General features: G+C 41.4%; 3 protein-coding genes across 4 annotated transcripts; 1 reads left to right on the top strand and 2 right to left on the bottom strand.

Annotated features, from left to right (window-relative positions):
- Positions 1-429: 429 nt before the first annotated feature.
- LOC144741983 (N-acetylglucosamine-1-phosphodiester alpha-N-acetylglucosaminidase-like) lies at positions 430-3,623 on the bottom strand (the record flags this gene model as incomplete). Its single annotated transcript, XM_078624479.1, is given in 11 exon segments — positions 430-518; positions 520-551; positions 765-812; positions 1,171-1,351; positions 1,353-1,377; positions 1,542-1,670; positions 1,905-2,013; positions 2,246-2,385; positions 2,712-2,979; positions 3,064-3,279; positions 3,617-3,623. Coding segments are annotated over 11 exon segments (1,244 nt in total), but the record flags the coding sequence as incomplete, so codon positions are not given.
- Positions 3,624-5,281: 1,658 nt separating this feature from the next.
- On the top strand, positions 5,282-8,775 carry LOC144741981 (NADH dehydrogenase (ubiquinone) complex I, assembly factor 6-like). Of its 2 annotated transcripts, XM_078624475.1 has the most exons (8): positions 5,282-5,302; positions 5,511-5,633; positions 5,919-5,975; positions 6,054-6,156; positions 6,614-6,747; positions 7,292-7,393; positions 7,929-7,985; positions 8,647-8,775. In XM_078624475.1, exons 1-8 carry the CDS (start codon positions 5,282-5,284, stop codon positions 8,773-8,775), a joined length of 726 nt encoding a protein of 241 aa, XP_078480601.1. The 2 variants fall into 2 exon arrangements, with proteins under 2 accessions (XP_078480601.1, XP_078480602.1); XM_078624476.1 differs by lacking the exon at positions 7,929-7,985.
- Positions 8,776-14,027: 5,252 nt separating this feature from the next.
- Positions 14,028-16,173, bottom strand: LOC144741982 (alpha-1A adrenergic receptor-like). The gene is made up of 2 exons (XM_078624477.1): positions 15,197-16,173; positions 14,028-14,130 (listed from the first exon to the last, which is right to left on the bottom strand). Exons 1-2 carry the CDS (start codon positions 16,171-16,173, stop codon positions 14,028-14,030), a joined length of 1,080 nt encoding a protein of 359 aa, XP_078480603.1.
- Between the last annotated feature and the right edge of the window lie 7,363 nt (positions 16,174-23,536).

Here is a 23,536-nt window from a genome sequence, read left to right as displayed (position 1 = left end):
AACATCCCTGGAGTCCAACATTGTCCTTCTATGAGAGGACAAGAAGAAGAAGAGCTCCTCTAATAACCAACAATAAAATATCAAATATCATATTATAGACAGAAAGAAAGGATTCTGTGAGTTACCGCTGACACAATTTCCTGTCAGTGGGGTCGCATGGACACTTGTTGTCACATTGACACCTCTCAGCACAAGACGGACCATAGAAACCTGGAGAACAGGACTGACATGGAGAGAACAGAAAGAAAACAACATTCATATATATTCTAAGTGGAATTCAGGGCATTCAGAGATGAGACAGACCTCCACCAATATGGTCTGCGCCAAAATTTGCAAACTTTACACAAATTGCTGCTAATTTTTGCCTAACCCTTCTGACAGACAAACTGACAAACTAAGCAAATATCAAAACAGACATACCCTTCTCACAGAATTTGCCCTGGAAACCAGGGGGGACACATGCAGTGCCCATCGGTGGGTTTGCAGGAAGCTCCATTGAAACATATGCAGGTTTTGTTTGCAGCCGTCTCCATAGTAACCTGGTAAGCACTCTACCAAGACAAAAAGATGTGTTATGCAGGTAAATTCACACAGCTTCAGCTAAACTACTTATTTTATTGTAGGGAGGTTGTATGAATGTGAATTTGAGATTTGGTAAGTGTTTGTGTGTGTGTGTGTGTGTGTGTGTGTGTGTGTGTGTGTGTGTGTGTGTGTGTGTGTGTGTGTGTGTGTGTGTGTGTGTGTGTGTGTGTGCTCCTTATTACCTTGGCAACAGTTCTCTCCTCTCCATCCTGCAGCACACACACATCCATCTGCAGAAGACAGAGGAAGTGTTTCAAAAAACTGGTGTCATAAAACACAAAAAAACCCACAACACATTCTTCCCCTTTGTGGCATCTATATTGAAAAACTGAAGGCCGATGTGCTCAGATTTTGGTACTGCATTAGTCCCATCCTTTTACGTTGGTGGTGGGACACATAACCCATTGTAACAAGCCACTGGGGTGTGATCGAGAGCTGTCTTGGCAACTCTCTGTTGATATGAAATCATATCTATTGAATCAATGTGAATATGTGAATGAATGAGAGTGAGTTAGACTTCACCTCGGGTGGAAAAGTAGGGTGATATTTGAGACAATTATGAACCACCATGGATCCAGCTCCACCTACTGGCTGTGCAGACACCGTGGGTGCCGCAGGCTGGGGGCTCACACACCAGAGAGTCACAATCGGCGCCCTGCCAGCCCTTCTGGCAACGACATCTCCCGTCCACGCAGTCACCATGTCCGTTACAGTTTGCTGGCTGGCAACGACGCTGGTGAACACATAGGATGGTGGAGACACGGCGAGCAACAGCGCCACCTGCTGTCTGATTCACTAGGAACGGAGGCACACATGGTCAGCAAAGACAAAAAATTACACTAATACATAAATGACACTCTGATATTTGACATTATTTAGTATCAGTACTAATAGGGGACAGACAGACGTGCATCTCTGGGAGCAGATACTTATATCCGGTTTCACAGACACTGACTCACCATTGGTCAGGAGGGTAACTGGCCAACGAGCCGTTGATCACAAAGCTGGAAGACCCGCCACCGTCCAGATTAATAGCATTGATCACACCGTTCTTCTTCAGGAAATCAGCCACCTCCCACAAATTCATGCTGTTTGAATACAGACATGCTTTGAGAGCAATTCATTCTTTCACACCTTTCTGGGTAATGCACTGCTTTTGTTTTAAGCCTGTTACCTTCATGTGTTTGAATGAACAGATCCACCTCTGGTTCTGGTTTATCACACCGGACCACAAGGATCTGATCTACACTTTAGGTAAACACAAACTATAGCTAACTACACAGTAACAGTTTTTAACTCTATAGGACTATTGTTACTTTTACCCTCTTTCATTGGTCTGGCCGTCCACATGAAAAAGGATCACGTTGCCTTTAGCATCGTGACCCACTGCCGTCCTCCCAGATTGTACGTCCACAAAATTCTGGAATACCTCTGTGAGAATATAAACAAAGGGACAAAACAAATTTATATAATTAACTTTTTTTTAAAAACAATTTACTTTATTAGCCACAGCAGTTTTGATGGCACATTGACTGTATCCCGTGGCTGTGGTAAAATGCTAAAAATGCCAGATTGCACATATACTGGCTAGTGCAAACATTCCTTGGGGAATTAAAATGTAAAAAAAAATTGCACGATTTCCAGTGACTATAAACAGCATTACCCATATCGACCATCTTGTCACACTCGACCCGCAGGCTCTGGTTGATGTAAACCTCGCCATTCCTCAGCAGCCAAATGACTCCACTGACAAGCTGCACAAACGGGTTGGACTGGTCGCGAACATCTTCTTTTGACAGATAACTGAAGGAAGAGGTGTTTTTGTTACTTCATGATTTAATTGTTTATTTGTGACATTTTATTGTTCTTCTTTGGTGTTCCTCTGTCTGAAAACAAATATTGTTCTATGTTCATGAAACCCAGTGGAATCACTCTGGAACAGCTGGAGTCTGCATGGGCATATTCACATTTTTCATTTTCACTTTCTTGAATGCAAGGAACATTGTCATTATAAACAAAGAAAATGCAGTAAAGTTTATATTTTTGATAGTTGCAATCATCAGTTTAAGTAAGGTGTTATTGACCTGAGCAGAGAACTGCGCTCTCCAGATGCCCTTCTAGTCTCTTACCCAAATACCAAGCTGCCATCCTTCCTGATGCCAAATTGAGCATTCTGCACCCCGCCGCTGTCCCTCACCATGGTGCCATCACTCACCACGTTACCCAGACACTGATATGAGGTGATGTTGAAGAAGCCCGCATTCAGGGCATACAGACACCCAGTGATCACAGACATCTCCTCTACTGTCACCCGTTGGCCTTTCTCACAGCCTCCAGACCCTCCGGGCTCCAACACTGACAATGTTCTCAGAGGATCCCGAACCACCGTCATGTGACCTGACAACAGCGATGCCTCAAAGATAAGTCACCCAGGTGGTAACACAAAGGGAAGAAAACCATACTGCAAAATGCATTACTAACCATACACCCAGCGGTTGCCAGCCGGGTCATTTGGCAAGTCTGATATGAAGATGGAGGAATTGGCCACAGGGAGGCCATTGTGACCACTGGAAGGCCATGTTTCATACGTGCTGCTGCCGTGAACCACCGACTGGCAGGCACGTGTATGACGGTGAGAGTGGGAGGGACCATGACCCTGGGCGTAGGGGCCGCAGAACATCAGTGTGTGGCAATGTGCTACAGAAAGGACAAATTCACTTCAGTCACATTAGACAAACCTAGGTTTCTAGGTTTGGATTACAGTCAAATTCAATGTCCTTATTTTGTTACTTTCAGTGTAACTAGTTACATGATACAGTGTTTGTGCAAAATACAAACACACATACAAACAAAACTGTAATCATTTACAGTTTACAAGTTTTGATTGAATTGATTGATTGAAACAGTTACACTACTATTACAGTGTAAACAAGGTAACTTGTAATTGTTACTTCAACCCTTTAACTCCAACTCACTACTTTTACTGCCCTCAGCTATCACAGGACATAACCAGCACGTTCTGATAATATCTTACCTGACATCTTTGTTTTCTGCTAAACAAACCTGGAACAACATCAGCACCAGCATTGCACAGTAGAGTCTCGCTGAGCTTGTTGCCATAGTTATGAGTTTGTGTGGCGTATTCCCTCTCTCTGGGTTGGATATGCAGACAAACTGTGACAGTATGGTGAAGTATAGTTGGTGAGGCTGCTTTCTTGTTGGTCCAGATTCTTTGTGTGTCTGCCCCAGAGACATGGTTGGTTCAAACACATACCCTGTGAAGTAGTAATCAAGAGAGGAACCCGCCCTTGTTTAATGTCATTTCACACTGAAAATACAGTGACAATGTCATGTGTCCATAAACAGGCTATAACATATAAAATCACTTTTGATATATTTTGAAAAGAAATTAAATGTACATTTATTTGTGACAATAATTAAGAATAATGAATGAATGAATAATGAAAGTAACATTCAAAAAGCTCAGGAACTATTACGTACTATGGCTACTTATTAATAGGACAAATCGATTCCATCGATAACACATGCATGTCCTTTGATATTGCTGTGACAAGCACACAGACTTAAACCTGAATAAAAAAGTAATAAATGTAACAGGATTACAGACATTTTTTGTGAATTAGATGTTTGTTCATTGGAGTAATTAAAAATATGCCCAGAAGTGCTTCACAGTGGTATATTAGACACAGGTCACATATCAATTTCATTTGACTTCTTTTTGGTTAAATCTATTGTATGGATCAGTGTATATATCACATTTGTAAATAAGAGCACCTGATCCTCAATCGTAGATGAATAGCAATCAATGTAATATACAACAAAAACAACAACAATAATGATAATCTACACACAATACGTCAGTGTGGTACTTATATTTGGTTTTAGAGTCTGTCTACTGGACAGTCTTAGAAATTAAATTCCACGTTTTTGCAGCAAATCTCAATTAAAGTAAAACATAGTCACTGCATTCTGCTAGTGTTCTCTCTCTGTGGTTGACATACAGTATTGAACACATCTACATTTGGAATATGACGGATAAAACTACGGACAGGTCTCGTCCGCCGGAGCGGGGGAATGTTTTTAATGTGACACAAAAATCGGAAGTTGAAGGGTGAACATGGCAGCTTGCATCACTGTGAAACATGGAATGTTAAACGGTAGAATGTGTGTTTTTCACGCACTTCTCAGAAGTCGTTCACCCACTGCTGTGTGTGTCCAAAGAGCCGCTAGCAGCACGTCTGCAGACGATCAGCACCATGAGAAGTTCTGTCTGGAGCTGGTCAGGTGGGTCGATGCTAACATACACTAGCTAGCTCAAGTTCTTACTTAGGACTAACTCCAACATGATCTTATGAAGAACTGGGAACACTTCATGTTGGGAATATTACATCATACAGTCAAGAAGAACTTTATGTCTTTGTGTCACATGGAAGGAAATATTACAGACATTATTTCAGTGATGACTACACTGTGGTTCATTTGGTTCACATGTCTGTTAGCTGCAGCTGGGCTATTGACTGATTGCTTTTGTTCAGCCTTTTTTGATCAACATTTTCTTTCCATAGATGAATTGTATAGCTTGTATCTCCCCTCAGGTCTAGAGACTATGAAGGCTTTGTGTCATCCCTGCTCCTGCCGCTGGAGGCGCGGCGCTCCTCTCTGGCGCTGAGAGCCTTCAATGTGGAGCTGGCACAGGCAGGTATTCCTACAGCCAGACCAGACATACTTCTACACATCAGTGCTCTTCACCAACATTACTACTGAGTCTGACTGTTACAGTTCTGCTGTCACAGTTTACTGCTACTTAGAAGATGTTTTCTAGTCACTGCGTAAGACATTCACACGATGCACTTTGCATTTTGCAACTACTCTACTTTCTCAAACATATGTGTGTGTGTCTTCGCCAGGTCAAGGATTCTGTCTCCCAGAAGACGATTGGTCTGATGAGAATGCAGTTCTGGAAAACAGCCATAGAGGAAATCTACAGGGATGAGCCTCCGAACCAGCCTGTCAGCATTGAACTGTGGCGGGTAACCATTTAACTGACATGAGTGTGTGTGTGTGTGTGTGTGTGTGTGTGTGTGTGTGTGTGTGTGTCTTTCTGTGACTGTTTCAACCTGTGAATATAATCTCTGTGGGTATTTAAATAAATAATTTTATTTTATTTTATTAATTATTATTATTTCTGAAAAATTATTTCACCTGAAGATTTGGACCTGATGTATTCCTCTGTAAAGGTATTTTATTTACCTATGTTTCACGCTTTAATCGTTAAATCAGGAGGCTGACTGAACAGTCCAGATGATGTGTTGCAGGCAGCAAAGAAACATCAAATGACAAAGCGATGGCTGCTGAGGATCATAACAGAGAGAGTAAGTCGACACTCCTGCAACATCAGCATCTTCTAGCTTGTTTATTTCACATTTCCATTCTTTTCCGTTGTGTCTCAGGAAAAGGATCTGGATGACAGAGCCTACAGGAACCTACAGGAACTAGAAACGTACGCAGAGAACACATATTCGTCTCTGTTGTACTTACTGCTTGAGTGTTTAGGTGAGAACCGCTGGTACAGCTGATTACTATCAAAAGTAGTGTAATACTACTTATACACGTACAAGTGTGATTCCGCATATTTGGGATTTGTCAAATTCTACTGTATACTATTCCAATGTCAAGAGAACAGAAGGCCCTCTTGAAGGGAAGGAGGCAACGGAGATAAAGAAAATGGTAATGAAAAAGGAAGCTACATGTATGTATATGTATATATGTATATATATATATGTATATATATACCCCAATGACGAGGGGGGTGATTGTGTAATCACAACGTCAACACAGCCTGATGTAGCTGCCAAAGGCGAGTAGCTCCAGGTTATGTGTGCCACGACATACAACACATATACTGTATCTCTGAGTGACGCTTGAGTTCCATCGTGGATACAGTTTGTGTGTCAGAAGTTGTGTTCATGTTGAAACCACCATCAATACCAAACGTAGTTTTCACCCTCAGGGGTGAAAGACGTCCACGCAGACCACGCAGCGAGTCACATAGGAAAAGCTCACGGGATTGTGACATGTCTCCGCGCAACTCCATATCACAGCAGCCGGCGGAAAGTTTACCTGCCTGTGGACATCTGCATCCTGGTGAGCACAAACCCTCAGACCTTTAAACAGACACTCACAGGAGGGAAGGCTTCATCGTCCATAAACGAGGGTTGTTTTGCAGAGTTTTCCATGAAGAACCCTGTTGCTGCTGTCGGAGTATGTTCTGTGTGCATCGAGTATGGATATCATACTTATGTTATAACACGTCCTCTATAGCCTGAAGAGGGCACTGCTGGTGTGTTGAAAGTACAGTATGCGTGGAATACGACAGTCAGCTGTGGGACGGTAGAAGTTGAAATAAAGCATCCAGCACAGGTTTTCATGCATGACGCTGGAAGGAGAGTCAGAAAAGTCATGCTACTGTGGAAAGTGTTTTTCCAGTTTCCACCGTATGAATGTGTGGATCCTCACATAATTCAAAAACTACTGGTCAGAATGACTTTACTAATGGTGGGTGATCACCATGGCTCAGTCCTCCTCTGAGGTTATCCTGATCAGAATGGAGGAATGACTGAAACGCAGACCTGGATCAGCTGTCGATAGACAACAAATGATCATAACTCATGTTTGTGTGTTGCTGCAGCACTCTGCATCACAAGAGGACATCATCCGCGGCAGCCGAGAGCAAAACATCAGAGATGTTGTGTACGACATTGCTAGTCAGGCTCATGTACATCTGCAGCATGTAAGTACCTCACCGATTATGAAATGGCCAAAAGTATTTGGTCACAAGCAGCAGATAGATTCACATTCAGCTGCAATATTCTTAATCTGAAGCTGCTCACAGGATCTGTGTTCAATGCAAAAGGAAACTGAACATATGTGGGATATTCTTTACGTGAATACGTTATTTTGAAGATGATCCAATGACTACATTTTCCTTTGATAACAATATGTCAAGTGGCTCAATCAAATGTTTTGTCTTATTATTATTATTATTGCTGTTGTTGTTGTGGTTGTTGTATCACTAATATATAATCTCTTCTATTTTATTCTGTTCAGTTCTATTCTACATTGGAGGCTCCAGATAAACATTTCATTCATTTTCACTCACTGGTTACTAGCTCATGTACTAAAACAGAAATTATGTGTTTTTTGATTTTGAAGAACATTAAATTGAATTTAAATACAGTGTTACTCTACTGTATGTAACGATTGTGTTTGAAATTCCTAATCAAGAAGGAAGCTTCTGTCTAATGTTCTCTTGTTTTCTCCTACAGGCGCGTTCATTTAGCCGCAATATTCCAGCAGCTGCAACTCCAGCCTTCCTCCAGACGGTAAGTCAGCAAACAAGAAATTAACTATCTATGATAATGGAAACATTTTAGCGATGGCATATGAAACGTTTCTAAATGTTTAATATTCAACATATAAATATATATTTCCGGCTGGCAGCTGTACGTTAAAACCGTTTGATGCACACGTAGTCCGGATCATGTTTAATATTTTTAATATCCATCCACAGCGCAACCTGTTACGTTGGCATCAGCAGAAACAACAACTGCAGCTTTCAGTGACAAAACAACTGGACATTTGACGAGCAAAACAACCAAAAATGGATGATTTTAACATTTCTGTTAGAGAGACAAGAATTTGGATTAGTGGGATACTGTGTTAAATGGTTTTAAGATGCGATGCAGGGGTGAAGAACCGCCTGAGGCGAGTTAGGGATTGTAAAACACTGCTTCTTTCTCTTTTGTTTCTTTGGTAAATGCCGATGGTATAAACTGGAAGGTCACGCCTTAAAAACATTTAACGCACACCTACCTGTAGATGAACCCTTACGTACTATACATACTATGCACAACTACTATTACTTTACTATACTATTCTATTTATTCATTTATTTTTATAATTCAAAGGAAAGCAATATCCCGGCTTGCTTCATAAGTTGAAACAACAAAATTGAATCCAGGATTGTGGGCTTGTGTGCGGCAGGTGGTGTTGGAGGACTACCTGCAGCGAGTGAGGAAGGCAGATTTCGACATTTTCCACCCGAGCCTGCAGAAAAGAAACCCTCTCCTCCCCATCCAGCTTTACCTCCGCTCCTGGAAGAAGACCTACTGATGGCATCGGACCTCCCTTCCAGAGAGACCAGTTCCACTGAGGTCCAGTTAACCTCTCTTGTGGGAGGTGGACTGGACCTGCAGGATCCTGGTATCCTGGCATCCTGCAGTAGGTCTCCAGAGACTTGTAGACTTATTTCAAGCAAAAGTGCTTCAAATGGGAGCACAACAAAACTCACAAAGTGGTATACCTGTCAGGACACTGCAATGCTTTATCATTAAATTTAAGGTGTGAACTGTCTGTAAGTGTAATTTGTCGAAATTAAAAACTGACACTCGACGGATCCAATCTGCCAATCATCTAAACAGAGCTGCATGGAAATCACAAAATGAATTTAGCTTACACTGACAATAATATTTATTGTATTGTAAATCTTTTCATTCGAGCAACACTGTAGAGATATAGGAAGTGAGGACCAATGGGACCCACAATGGGAGCACATAGACACAAATAGAATACCATTTTACCGAAACCTTCTTGATCTTAATCTTAAATAAATCTTATCTATCTGCTAATCTGTTAAGACTTTTTCAGGATGCCGCTGCTGAAGCAGAATATAACATCATGTGGCGCGTGTGGGGGTTGCCATGGAAATGAAATGGAGTTCTAAGTTTGATGTCGTCATGTTAATGTGGTTGTTTTGTGTGTGAGATTCTCTTCCTTCCATCTCAATCTATGATGAGATTGATTTGAGCAGCAGCAGAGCGTCTCAGGCCAGCATCATAATTTTGAGGATCATACATACTGGGTTTGCTGTAGTAGTGCAGGATTGTCATTTTCTTGCAGAGACCTCATTAAAACCACTGCAGATGTTTCTGTGTTTCCCAACATGCTGCATTTGCAATGCAATTTATAATTAAAAAAAAGGATTATTAAGGATCATTCTGAGGATTATTCCAAGATCTAGAGAAAACTACATTTGACAAAAACTGACAGACAAATAAATGTATTTATTAAGAAGTACACTATGCACATTGTTCATCATCCTCATCTTCATTTCTGTGCTGCACATACATACATTGAACTACTGCATATTTCACAGCGTGATGAATATTTCATAACATACATCATGCATAATGTACAAATATGCACCTTGCTGCCCTTCAGAGACATAAAATGACCTGAAAACAAGTTCCAGTAACATAATGTCAACTGAGTACAAAATGTGTCCATACTCTATGTATGACAGTGCACGTGTCCGCATTAAGCCCTGCCGTTGTCGGCTTGATGTGTGTGGTTGATTAGGCCACAAAAACTGCTTAAAAGAAACAAAATCACTGTTTTTGGAACCAACAGTTTGCTGTTCAAATACTGCAGCTGGAAGCAGGAGTTTAATTTGATGACAATGACAATGATGAGAGGTTCAATAAGGACGACATCACTGCGATGGAAGTGACTGACAGGAATAGACACTGTTACTTAGAATATAAATCCTTGCTTGTCAGTATACAACAATTTGTACAATGAAACTGGAAGGTGGTGCAAATAGTAAATAAAATGGTAAGGTAAACTAAGCAAGAATAAAGTGAAAACCATGTCAAAGCTGTGAAAACAATACGCACAAAAAGCAACAGTTTGACACATACTTGTGGACATAAGCCAGAATTTTAATGAGAGAAAAAACAAACCATATACTGTTATTGAACTTTTCTTTATTATTATTATTTATTTTCCAGCTCCTCATTCGTATGTCAACCTCACTTCTCTGAACCAAGAGATTCTTCCAGTCCTGAGCTGAGACAGGTGTCAGTGACAGATAAGACTCCTGTCCCTGTCCTGTCCCTCCAGGGCTAGAGGAAACCAACAAAGTGACGAATATCTCTCAACCAGCGGATTAATTCTCTAATGCTGTCCAGCAGTGTCTCGTTTTGAACGAAGCCTTTTTAATACAATGAAAAAAGAAAGTCAAGCAGCTGAATATTTCATTTATCTTGGACCAAAGCAGCATGAAAACACTTGCACAATGGACAAGAAGGGAAAAGAGCAAGAATGGAAACTTGGAAATGCTGCTGAATTTGGACCAAACAAGTCAATTATGTTTATTCATCCTCCTGGGGGGGAGCTCTTAGGACTACATTATAAGTCCTAGATAATTCATGCCTTAGGACCCCACCTCTGTTGAGAAATATTTCTAATTTAATGAAAATAGCCTCCCTAAAACCCTCTCTCAAACCATCAGTGTTTCCTGGCCAAGATTTGAACATTGTCATCCTCAAAGGAGTGGACGTGGTTCTTCAAGTGGACTGCAGAGTCCTGTCCCAAGGAAACAGGACAAAAGTGGCATCTTCAGCTTGAGTCTTCACTCATGGCTACTCGAGATGAATTAGCTAATTTTATATAACTGATTGCATCCAAACTTGTGTCATGAACTTCTGTGTAACTCAATAGCCACCAGTCCTGAACAGAAGGCCTGTCCTTTGTCTGCATCCCACATATGAGACAGTGTCTTCAGCCTCCGGTGTTACATCAGTGTTGCTGTTGGTAACAATGAGAGGATGCATTAGCAAACATTACCAGTGCTGCTCATCAATGACTGATGCTGATGCCACATAATGAAGAGAGCGCCAGTTTTCACAGGAGCAAAATAAGGTCTGGATGCTGAAAGAAAGAACGAACCTCAGCGGGGAAACAAAATGGGTCTCTTTACATCTTCATCTACACGTTTCAAAGAGGATGCTGTTGTGTACATGTGTGGAAATAAGAAATAATGGAATCAGATCATGAATCTCGGTCTGCAATATGTCAGCACCCTCGACAATATAAAAACCTGTGTGAGATCACGACTACACCCTCGCCCTTACATTTTCAAAATATGAGCTGAACCACTAGCTGACCTCTAGGACTCCCTGTGGCTCAGAGGGTTCAAGTAATCAAACCTATATGCTCCCTTGAGCCTGTGTTATCAGTTTAGGGGCACTGTGTTTAAGAGGTCATAGGTCGCTGTTGATTCCCAGGAAACATTGACAGCTGATGTGCCCTTGAGCAAACCACCAACCGTCATTTTCTCCCTGGTGCGCCACTCTCTGATGTGGGAGATAGATCAGTTAATCATCCGTCAATCAGTAGAGTCTTCTACTCCTGACTGTCTCTTGGGGCGTCCCATACCTTGATGCCTTTGTGACAGCTGGTGATGGTGATGATTTGCTTAGATTCCTTCTTTATTGCAATGAAGGTTGTTTGGTTGGACAGTTGTTGGTACCGTGATTATGTCATAAAATCATGCAACAAATCAAAGGTAAATCATTAAATAAATCAAATGTGTGTTCAGATTCTTAGTTTTGTCTCTAAATCATTTATGTGACTGCCTCTGAAGGTGCAGCCGTGTCCTTTAGCGTTGAGTTGGTATTTACATTGTTAAAGCAGAGCTGAATAATTCCAGCAGGTTTGGAAATGCACCAGTGAGCTGCAGTGATGGAACTAACAAGCTGCTGTGAGCAGTGATCAGCCTCTGACACACCACTTGGCTTCAGTCAATGATTCACATGGAGAAGCATTGTGTCCTCTGAGAAGGGATTTCTTCTCCCACCCACCGCTGTGACTGTCCACAGTTCTACAGACGCTTTTGGCATCCAGTCCAAACAAATTACCTCATCAATTACACAGTTTATTAAACCAGCTATTTAAAAAAAAAGAATATTATTATTATTATAATATTATAATAATATTATTTTGTTAAGCGTGCTTTGGAGTGATTCAGCCTCTTTGGAAATCATCGGGGGAAAAGAAGAACAAGAAGAAGGCATACTTTATTTCTCCCTGAAGGGAAATTGTTCTTCTGTATGCATAACAATAGCATGTTAATACAAAATGTTACACACAAACGTGCCAACGGACACACACAGAGCGGTCGGCAGACACCTTTGGCGCATAGGGAGCTGTTGGGTGTCTCGCTCAGGTTCTTCAAGAGCTGTTCTGTTCATACTTCTGTCCTTGCTGCTGTGTTGAAATGCAAATTAACCTGACGGACTGATTCCACTGGTGTCTGTCAGGATTATCACACAGACACGTAATGAGGATTTAAATCCCTTTGGAGAAGTTGTTTGTCAGGCGATTGATAAGATTCTCATGGGAATTTCTACAAAACGTGTCAGTTTTGTTACTATTCCATCATTGTTGTCCATTGTTAAAATACAAAACTCATCCTGCAGTGGTCAGAGAGCACCATTATCTGTAAATACAAAAAAGTGAGAAGGACAATGCTGAGATTTACAACCCCACAAAGAAAATAATATATACGGTATCTAACTGTACTCATGTGTAGTAGCAAAGTATTGTAGTGAATTACCTCTGGTGCTGACAACATGTAGCTGCAGGAAATCAGGATTTTTGCCTCCTCCTTCTTTGGGATAAACGCCACATGAGCTAAAACGTGACTCAGCCCCTCCTCCTGCTCTCTAAATGGAACGAAACGCAAAGCTACACTTTGTGAAACATCTTCATAAATCTGTGTTGCACCACGGGGTGGTAGGGGGGGGTCCTAAAATTAAGATGTGCCATGCCAAAGGGCACAGACCCGAGGGAAACGGCACCAACATACAGAGAAGTACATCTGTTTATTAGATTAACATGAAGCATTTATTCAGATTAAAACTGGAGTTCATCCACCACAGGCTGTTGGCTTTGTGATTAAATCATCACATCTCCACATCTCCTCTTCACCCTCATGAAGATCTGCTTCTGTTATTTCAATCATTTACTCTCTTGTACGGTATGATGAAATATTTTACTGCAGCCAACCACAACTTCTTATTATTCTTTAAATGTGTGTGAACAGGCAAAGACAGATTGTTGGATGGATCCTCTGCTAAGTACTTGTTAAAGATTAGAACTAAATATGTTAATGTTTCTGCTAAATTATTATTATTATTATTGTTCAATAGCTTGTTAGAAAATAACTGAGTTGATGTTGATGTTTATTTACAGCTAAATAGTCTTGATGGACGGAGTTTGTTTCCTGTTCGTCACTGAAGCCCGAATGTGTCGGTATTATGGAAATTCCAAAACAAGTCCTCAACAATGGCAGAACTGGGAGGACAGTTTAATCCCTACCAACTCTCACAGTGCTGCATCGCTGGCCGAGATGCGAAAACATGGTTTAAAGTGGTTTGTTTCAAATATTTAGAGCAAAAGTGCTTTGGGGTGTAGTGGAATTTGTGGGGGATTAAATTGGTATGTCTGGGTTCAGTATTGGAAGGCAGCCTCTTAGACATTAAGAAAGAAGGTGAATTGACGTCCAGGGGGCATGTCTTTGCTCAATGGGCAACAATCAGGTTGGTAGACAGAGGTTTCACAGAATTATGGAGCAAATAGTGAAAATGAGAAAGAAATAATCGCTCAGTTAAGTTCTTTGTGTGCAATCCTGCTGAAAGACACTCACACACATACTGAAGGTCACTCTTGACCTGCTTGAAGGGGGTAAAATGATTTTGGGGGCAGACTAAGAGCAGATGGGCAAAAAACAGAAGCTGTGACATTTACATTTAGTTGGTGCAGCATCAGGTTTCCCTGGCGAAGCATGCAGAGCAGCTGATCAGCGACAGACCAGAGCCTGCAGCATCACGATGAGGATGAGAGCTGCACACAGAATGGTGGTTCAGTGATGATGAATTGTTTCAGTGCTATACAGATATTCAACAAATATTATCTGGAGTTCAGACACCCACCAACCGTTTGTCTCTACCTCTACTGTTGATGGTGATGATATGAAGCTGTCAATCAGAGATGTCTGTGGTGAAAACACTTTAAACTGACAGAACTAATAGAATACATTGTACTCAGCCAGTTACTGAGATCTTAGTTCCCATGAGTCATTTGACCTTCACAGATGGGCTAAAAAGGCTAAAAAAAAATGTAAGGAGATAAATGCCACATTTACACAGTGTTCATCCCTGGAATATTAAGCCATCGTCATGCCACATCCAAGACACAGAGGTGTAATGAGCTGTTCTGTCTTTCAGACCACAGCAGTGGTTGCAACTAAAGATCTTTCCCACATTTCACAACCACTATTTAAAGATGTAAACTGATGAGGCAAAACAACTATGACATAAAAATAAATGAATAAGCCATGCAGTGTGCAAGCTGTTTTTTTCTGTAACTTTATCATCTGACTTTAATCAAATATTTTACATCTTTGCTGGTCTGTGTTTCACTGAGGGTCGTAAGTCCCTCACTGCTCTGTACACTTCATTCATCAAAGAGCTACAGGGAAACAAGACCAATCCTCACAAACAGAGACATTTAATAGCCAACATGTGTGATCTGAACACTTTCCATGCGTTTTAATTGAAACACTAACCTCACAACAATGATCCTCAAGTCATGCAGACACGTCTGACAAGGAGACTCACAATGTCCAACAAACTTTCAGGTTTGTTTCTGAGTCTTTTTTTAGGTTTTGGCCTCATCTCGTCTCTGGATTGGCATGAGCAGTTTGTGGGCGCACAGCCTGAACTTCTGATCCCTCACGCTGTAAATAAAGACATTCATGCAACTGTTTGTCGCCAAAATCCAGAAAGCAAGAAAAGAAAAGTTGCACCAAATATTCCCCAAGACGTTTCCCACCACAAAGACGGCAATAGGCGTGAAGGAGGCTGTGAAGGCCACGGTCAGTGTGCCAATGGTTTTTGCTGCCTTGATGTCAGAGAAAGTTGGCTTGGTAGAGCTTTGGTCGGTCTCCGCCAGGTGTTTCCTGCGCCTCGAGTGCTGCCTGATGCTGGACAAAGAAATGATGTTAATGACTACTGTGCCACCGAGGAGGGTGAAGTCAAACGCTGGAAAGAGGAGGAGAATATTCCAGGCCTGGGAGGGGAATTTGCTGATGGACCCCAGAGCGTAATTACACATCCGGCTGCAGGAGTTGTACTCAAGAGCGATCTCGCTGCTGAAAATCAACGGGGAAACCGCCAAGAAGAAACTCCCTACCCAGGAAAGCACGATGAGGATCATGGTCCTTTTGCGTGTAATCACTGAATCTTTGTGTAGCGGTCTCAACACGGCGATGCTGCGTTCAATGGTCAGAAGAAAGATAGTAGTAATGGAGACGAAGGTGCACCCAGCAAAGATGGGGCCAATGATGTTGCAGGGGTGGAAAGTCATAGACTGCGAGTTGTACGATGTCCACTCTGGGGCTGAGTCAGTCACCATAAGATATACTTCAGCGTAGACAGACAGCGGCACCACAAACACCCCCACTGCCAGATCTGCCACCGCCAGTGATGCCTTCAAGTAGCCCTGTGGTGTGTGGAAGTGTTTGGTCCCCAGCACAACGGCCAGAGTCACCAGGTTCCCAAACAAGATGGCAAAGATGAGCAGCACCATGAAGAGCACCATCAGGATTTTGTTGGCCAGTGTGCAGCAGCACACGGTGCAGTGCGTTGCTTCAGTCGTGCCCAGCATGGTTTCTGTGCTGGTCTCAATCATCAGATGAACTGATGTGGCACACTCACATCAGTACCTACAAGAAAAGGTGTGTGTCAGTTTTAAACAGCGTAGTATCAAAGAATGTCACTGACAGAGTAATCCATGATTTATCAAAAAGAAGTTATTTGCAGCCCTATATAAAGTCAGCAAGTCTGTGATTCAGAGTGACCTCACTGCTTGAACAGCATCAGCATCCAGCTGCGCATCATGTGACCATGGATGGATGGATGGATGGATGATGGATGGATGATGGATGGATGGATAGATCCTACTCTCTCCCACTGGTTGAGAAGTGATGTCATAATCTGACCAGGCGGCTGTAGTAAACACAACCCAGCTGGCCACATCATCTTTAATCCACACATACAATAACTGAGCTGCATCTTCCTGGACATCCTCTCATGGAAACGTAGATTGTGATATTATTTCTTGATGCTGCAGATACAGTGAGACTGAGAGCTCATTTGCATCTTGTCCTCTACAGTTTGATTCCTTCCCAGCAACACCAGAAGTCCTTTGTATTTGTCAGTTATTGCTGACAAGATGAATAACGCCTACAAATCTGCCGATGATGCCTTTATAAAGGCATGATGCAGTTATGTGTACACAGAAATACGAGGCTTTCGGCTCCCCTGTCATTACTGATCTCTCCACTCACTTTCTGATGCCATCTCCTCCAGCTTGTTTCCTCTGTATATCCATCTCCGGTGCGCAGCCATGCGGAAACATCCCGCATGTCCGAGCCAATAATCCTCGGGATGCAACGAGAAATACATGAGATCACTTTGGATCAGATAGAGTCTGCGCGTCTTACAGCACCGACTCTTCACAAAGCTGCTGATCTTTTTCAGACTAAGAAATACATTTTAATTTGACTTTCCCCAGTTTCTTTCCCAGAGCTCTTTAAACTCATCCAGTGTCGAGATAAAATGAATTATTTACTCTTCAGACTCACTGTTCAGACGAAGAGCCATCTCCTCAGTGCAGATCCAAACAGCTCAGACATCCCTCACTCCTTCAGAGAGAACAGACGAGTCCATGAGGGGAAACACGGAGTTTCCAAAGCGCTGATGGAGGAGAAGGATGCGCTGTGGCGCGCTGCGCTCCGAAGAGCCGCTTAAAGTGCCTCCTCCGCTGCCTCCTCCATTGGCTGAGGATGCTGATGACAGACCAGCCCACCGCTTATGGTAAGAAGGCTGCTGCAGCTCGCGTCTGAGGATTGGGGTGTGTGTGTGTGGTGGTGGTGTGTGTGTGTGTGTGTGTGTGTGTGTGGGGGGGGGGGGGGGTATTCTCCAGGGATGGGAGAATCACACCCCTCATACATGTACTAGTCGCAGTCCGATCTATATTCCAGGTGTCACTTCCATTAATCTGAAGTCCCATAATTTTTTCAGTTTTGTGCCCGCAGTATACCGTAATTATCTTGTGGGAACATGATAATTATCTTGTTTGCATAAGATAATTTAGTTTGTGGAGACAAGACGGTATCTTGTGTGAACAAGATGAGAAACTTTAGCTACATTCTGTAGCTTCATGAGATGTGGAGTAAAAAACGTGACGTGTAATTACAGTTGTCAAGGTCAACACAAGCCTCAATGTCTAAAGATTTCATCACCACACAGCTGGGTGTTTTAATTCTCCAAAATGTATATCTTTAAACAGTTACTACAGCTCTCGAGTGTGGGCAGCATTGGTTAATGTGCTTTATAAATCAGTTCAACTGATTGACTGAAAACGTATTTTCTCTATGTAAGAGATGACAGATCTGAAGAATTTGTAGGTACACTTTCTATCATCAAGTTCATGTTACGACCAAAATGTTTGTAGTTCTGTTTGTGTAACAGCTGAATTAAAAAAGTGAAAAGATTTGTATTCACGTGTTCCTTAGGTGTTACTAAACCGAAAAAACCTGCTGCATGAAATATACAAAGTCACTACACAGAAAACACACTGTAGAATTCCCGTTTAAAGGAGCAATGTGTAGGTTCTACTGACATCTGGTGATCAAATTTAGAATGTAACCTCACCCCTCTTTCAGCTAAAATATCCTGCTGGATAATGAATGTCTAGTTGGTAAAAGGGTTTTTTAATTGACAACGTCTTAAAGTCATTCTTAAAGATGACGTGTATAAACTTTCATTCTCCTTGAACCCTTCTTTAGACGCTGGCAAGGGACTCAACAGAACAAAAGCATAATCCTGTGCTTGTATGTGTGTGGTGGGTAATCCTTAATCCAGGGGTCAGTGGATGGCAGCACCACCGATCATCGCATGGTATTTCTGGAGCTCAGAAAAGACTCAAAAATTCATCAAACTGCCAGCAGGTACATGTCAGTTTCAGTCAAAAGATCCTGATGTAATTACTGTAGAAATAGGTTTTGTACAGTATTCAACCATCGCCTCTGATCACTGTAAAGCTGAGGACACTGATGTTAGCGACTGTCAGGTCTGCCATGTGTGGAGGGGTGCATCTGTTTCACCACCACAGAACGAATACAGAACGAACTGCAGCTATTTCATATTTGATGAAGTCATCAAACATGAAACATCACAAGTAAGTCAGTTTCATGTAAGTCAGTTTTTATGTAAGTCAGTTTTGAAAATGAAGTACAATTCAATTTGTTCAATTTGATACAACTCAGAAACTGAGTTTTGTGGTTATTGCATATTTAAATTAAAAGTGTCAGCCATCATGATACTGAAATGTACATTTAGATTTCATCACTGGTACTTCTGAATAAAAAGAGTGAGTGATACAGAGTATAGTTTGTCAGCAATGTTTCAAACATGTCAGTGTTTGAAAGAATTTTTGAACTAGAATACAGATGTCATACTGTATTCTTGTAAGCATCCAATGATCTGTTTTTTTAGTCGCACTTAACATATCAGCCACAATTTCCCAAAAGCAGGCAAAAAACAGTTTCAAACGTCATACTTCCGGAACTGTATTTAGCCCCTCCTCAAAATGTACTTCTGTTTTACGACTGGTTTGTTGGTTGTGAGATAATAGTAACTTCAGCTGCTCATGGAACTTTGTCTTCTCAATCTACACTTACTTTTAAACAGATTTTCTTCATATATAAAAGTTTGTTTTATGATGCCTCTGCTGACACCTCCCCAGCATGTTTTCACAAAGAAATTGAGCATTGCAGAACCACATTCACAGCGTCTTATCTGACACACTGAGGTATATGCCTCAGAAACAGATAGTGCTGCTCATCCTCTTATCATGCGGAGGAGAAGTCGGTGTCTCCACATTCTGCAGTCAACATGGTTCCTCTATCCTATTAGTGACTATATATTTTTTTCTTTAGGGTTTTCTAAGTCTCCCATGGTTGTTCACACACATAAACCTCACTGGCTTGTGTTATACAGCCTTAGCTACTACGTCTGCGACTTCTCAGACGTGGAATGACTCAGACCACCATTAAGTCTCCAGATCTTATTCATAGAATGTGAGAACACTCTGTAAATGCAGGACGTTTTCTAATACTTATTGTTTGAGGACCAAATCATAACTAAATCTATCTCCAGAGGAGATGAACTCTGCCTGAGTCTAAATTATCGCAGGTCAGGTTAGTTCGGCTTAAAAAAAACTTTAAAAGATAAGATAAAGATAAAAATATTTTCACCATGATATACCAACTCTTGTTTTGGTTTGTTTTTAAAAAAACAACATGTATCATCATCATGTATTCTTCCTCAACTTCCATTGAGGAAATGATTTATTCATCATCTTTCATGCACAGAATATATTTGCATCATTAGACGTTAAATGTCATTAGACATCTGTTTTCAAGTGTTTCAAGTACAGTAATTGCATGGACCCTCATAGGGATGAACCGAAAGTCTCTTGCTGTTACTCACAGAGATCAATATATGAAATGTTTTTTGTCCTCCTTAACACACTGTTTCTAGGCCAAATAAGGATGTGAAACTCTGTAAATGTCAGACCTGGGGGTATCACTTCAACCTCAAAGACAAATCACATCAGCCTCAAGCTGCTGCTGTTGAAGCAACACAACAAACATCACATACTGTACGTACAGACGGCATTATCCACATCACGCAAGCAGTGTTTTTGTGAGCAGTGCAAGGAACATAGTAATAATGATACATTTTATTCATATGCACCTTTCAAAATACTGAAGGTCATCGTACAAATTACAGTACAAACCTTAAATTAGACCAAGCGAATGGTCAGGTTTGTGAAATATATGCTTTAAATAGCCACTTTGAGGTGGTTTGGGTCAAAGGTCATTAAAACGGTGAAGCTGATGAAAAGGTCTCTTTCTGTTCCTCACAGGGTCCATAGTAACAAAAAATCTTTCATTTTATCAATCAAAGCACAATAGCCTAGGTAAGTCTCAGCAAGTGTAGTTGTCATGGCTACAGTAATTACAGTATGGTTAGGAGTTATTGTGTTGGAAATAGGATTTCCATGTGAAAATTCATTAATGCAGCAATTTGTCTGACGAAGAACAGGGCTGCAAGTGTTAACTGCTATTTTTAAAAACAAAATAAAACATGAGAATGTGTGACTGTGTGGAAACTGCAGAAATGAGAAACTGCTGCTGTCATTATTAACTGTCATTACTGTCATGTAAATACTTTTGAGCTGAATAAACAAACAGACTCAGACTGAATCAGACTCAGGCTGCATTCTTGTGTATGAACCTAAATACACGTTGCTGACCTGAATCCATGAGTTCTTTTAACCTCTGAATTACCTGAAAATCCCAATTTGAGGTACACCTGGTTGAGCTACTCAGCTTGTTTGTCATTCAAATGTTTCATCATAGATGACAGACATAAACCATGCAGATGATGGCCACTGCTCTGCACACACAGACATTGAATAATGACTTCAATTCAGACATTATTTCTATATTTTCAGTGACTGTCAGATCAATGCTCTGTCCTTGTTGTCATGGAGAATGTAGGTAGTCAAATAGGTAAGTAGGCAAATAAGAAAGGTGCTTTTCTGTCAGTCGTTAACTAACTGCACAGATTCAGAGCAGAGAAACAACAACAGAACAGAGAAGACCAGAAGGGAAATTATACAGTACACAGAGATGGAGATCATTACTGTGGAGAGGGGGAGGGGGATGACACAGCAGCTCGCAAGGCAAGGGCACTCAGTCCCACGGCAGTACCCGGCACGCCACCACAAGAGTTGGATTAATTCACTCTGACCGTGACATGCTACCCGAGCACTGGAGCCCCCCTCCTCCTCATAACCTCCATCACTCACACCCCCAAACTCGCCACCCCCTGCTGGGTCAATCTCTTGAGGGCTGATGGCCTGATGCTGTGGTGCTCAGGCGACAGATGGGAGTGTGCAGGCAGCTGAGCTTCATGGTACACTGGCCGGGGTTGGGCCTGGCTGGCTGAGTCACACGAGTGTGTGGTGATGTCATCTTTGTTTGGACTTGCGTGTCCAAGCGAGTAGAAAGGGGATGGGAGGAGGAGGAGGAGGGTAGAAGTGGTTTGTGGAGATGTCGCCTTAGTTACAGCTGTAGGATCTTTAGAGCCGATCCAATAACGCTTTAACATCTGTCTTCATACAGCAATTAAATTTTCATATAACAGAATTTATTCAAATGTGATGGTTGTCAGATGTTATTGAAACCACACAGCCCAAACTACATACATTTGGTGCCCTCCCACTTAAAATTAATTACTAAATTATTCAGATTCATTGGTTGGTTAGTGAGTATACATTAATATTTTAATATTTTAATTACATAAGCCTCAGTACATGTTTACTAATCTTCTCTTAGACCATTATATTTCAGGTACAATAAATTATTCTGTAAAACAAACTATCTGTATTTTTAAATAGGTGTGTGTCTATTTTATTATGGTGTCTTGTGGAACGGGTTTCTGTGTAGTGACTGATCGGCTCAACAAACCCAAATACCCCGCGTTCCGTGAACGCACGCGGCACTCCGCTGCCATGTTGTTGTTATATCTTCGGCGGAGTTTCCAGCTGTCGGAGCTGTTTTGCTGACACTCTCTGAGGGGGAGGCACTTCCGAATTCACACTATCTGGATTACAACCGAGCTCTAAACCGCTATTAAAGTTGCAGGACGAAGGCAGGTCCCGTCGGGTATGTAGTTTTACTGATTTAAAAGACTCTGCTGTTGTTCTGTCATACTTTGTTAGCCTAGCCGAAACTTGCTACTTTTTCTCATTCGTGCTAACTCGCTAGCTGGTGAACTTTGTAGAGTTCAAAAGTCTGACGTGAGTTCCCCCAAAGTCATGTAGTAAGACCTATGTACAGGTACGTACAGGTATAGGTTGCTAGATTTTAGTGCAAACTTAGAAAACTGAGTAGAATTGTTTATTTGTTGCAAGTTGCAAACAGATGATAAAGCTAACTTGTAGCTAGCTGGCTATCAGTGCCGACTGGTAGCAGTTCGCCTGATTTGGAAAGTGTCCGGAGGAACTATGGTGGGCAAATATGAGTGTGACGAGGGAGAATGTCAATCGTCTATTTTAGGTGTGTATGCTGATTGCTTGATTATATTCATGTATACTCTTCTTACAGTAAATTTATTTTTAAGTTTATTTACTTGACCTGTAATTAGCTCCATTCTAAAGCACAGGTTTGACCCCTTCCTTCTGTGCCAGGTGCACAGGTACCGTAATAACCATTCAGAGGTCCTGCATGCCGACGTCGTCCTGTGTATAGTGAGTGTGTGATCCACACTTCTGGGGAAACTTCCCCAAATAAACGGGAAGTTGACTTGGTCAGATTCTAAGTTAGTTTATATGAGCTGCTTCTCTCAGACGACTTCTTCCTGGAACGCCTGATCTGTGAAGGCTTATTTGCATGTGGTCAGTCAGACCTGCTGGCAGTAAAGCCGATAATCCACGTACATCTAGAAGCCTGCATCTTATTTCTTAGTCCAAGAAAGGAATTCTTATCTGCACCATTTGTATCCCAAACATAGTATTCTACAGTAATACTTGAGTCATATAGTAGCAGATTTTTAGCTACATCAAATTTTATATTTGGTCATCTCATTATTAATATCAAGGTTATTTATGCAGCAAAAAGCCTGATAATCTCAGGTGTCAGCTATTCAAAGTATATTGTTGATCAGACAAAACAAATATTGTCTACTGTTAAATGGTGTTTTACTGAACAATTCATATTTTTGGAAAATATCACACAATCGGATCTTGAAATTTTGAACATAAACTTAACATTAATTACATTAAATAAATTCCTGTGTGTTGCTGACAAGAATAAGGAAGTTCTGTAGGACTTTTCAGTGTTTGACACCGAAGTTTCCTATAAATGTTTTCTCCAAATTGCTGGAAATGCGAG

The sequence above is a fragment of the Lampetra planeri genome, unplaced genomic scaffold, assembly GCF_965212315.1.
Source record: "Lampetra planeri unplaced genomic scaffold, kcLamPlan1.2.h2 scaffold_794, whole genome shotgun sequence".
Lineage (NCBI taxonomy): Eukaryota > Metazoa > Chordata > Hyperoartia > Petromyzontiformes > Petromyzontidae > Lampetra > Lampetra planeri.
Note: the sequence above shows the minus strand (reverse complement) of the source record. Positions and strands in the feature narration are given on the sequence as shown.

Excerpts from the sequence above, each read along its gene's own strand:
- LOC144741981 (XM_078624475.1), top strand. The coding sequence starts at position 5,282 with ATGTGGAGCTGGCACAGGCAG. Across the intron at positions 5,976-6,053 it reads TGAGGATCATAACAGAGAGA|GAAAAGGATCTGGATGACAG; the intron begins GTAAGTCGACAC and ends GTTGTGTCTCAG. Across the intron at positions 6,748-7,291 it reads CTGTGGACATCTGCATCCTG|CACTCTGCATCACAAGAGGA; the intron begins GTGAGCACAAAC and ends GTGTTGCTGCAG.
- LOC144741982 (XM_078624477.1), bottom strand. The coding sequence starts at position 16,173 with ATGCTGGGCACGACTGAAGCAACGCACTGCACCGTGTGCTGCTGCACA. Across the intron at positions 14,131-15,196 it reads GCCCACAAACTGCTCATGCC|GCACACAAAGAACTTAACTG; the intron begins AATCCAGAGACG and ends TTCAGCAGGATT.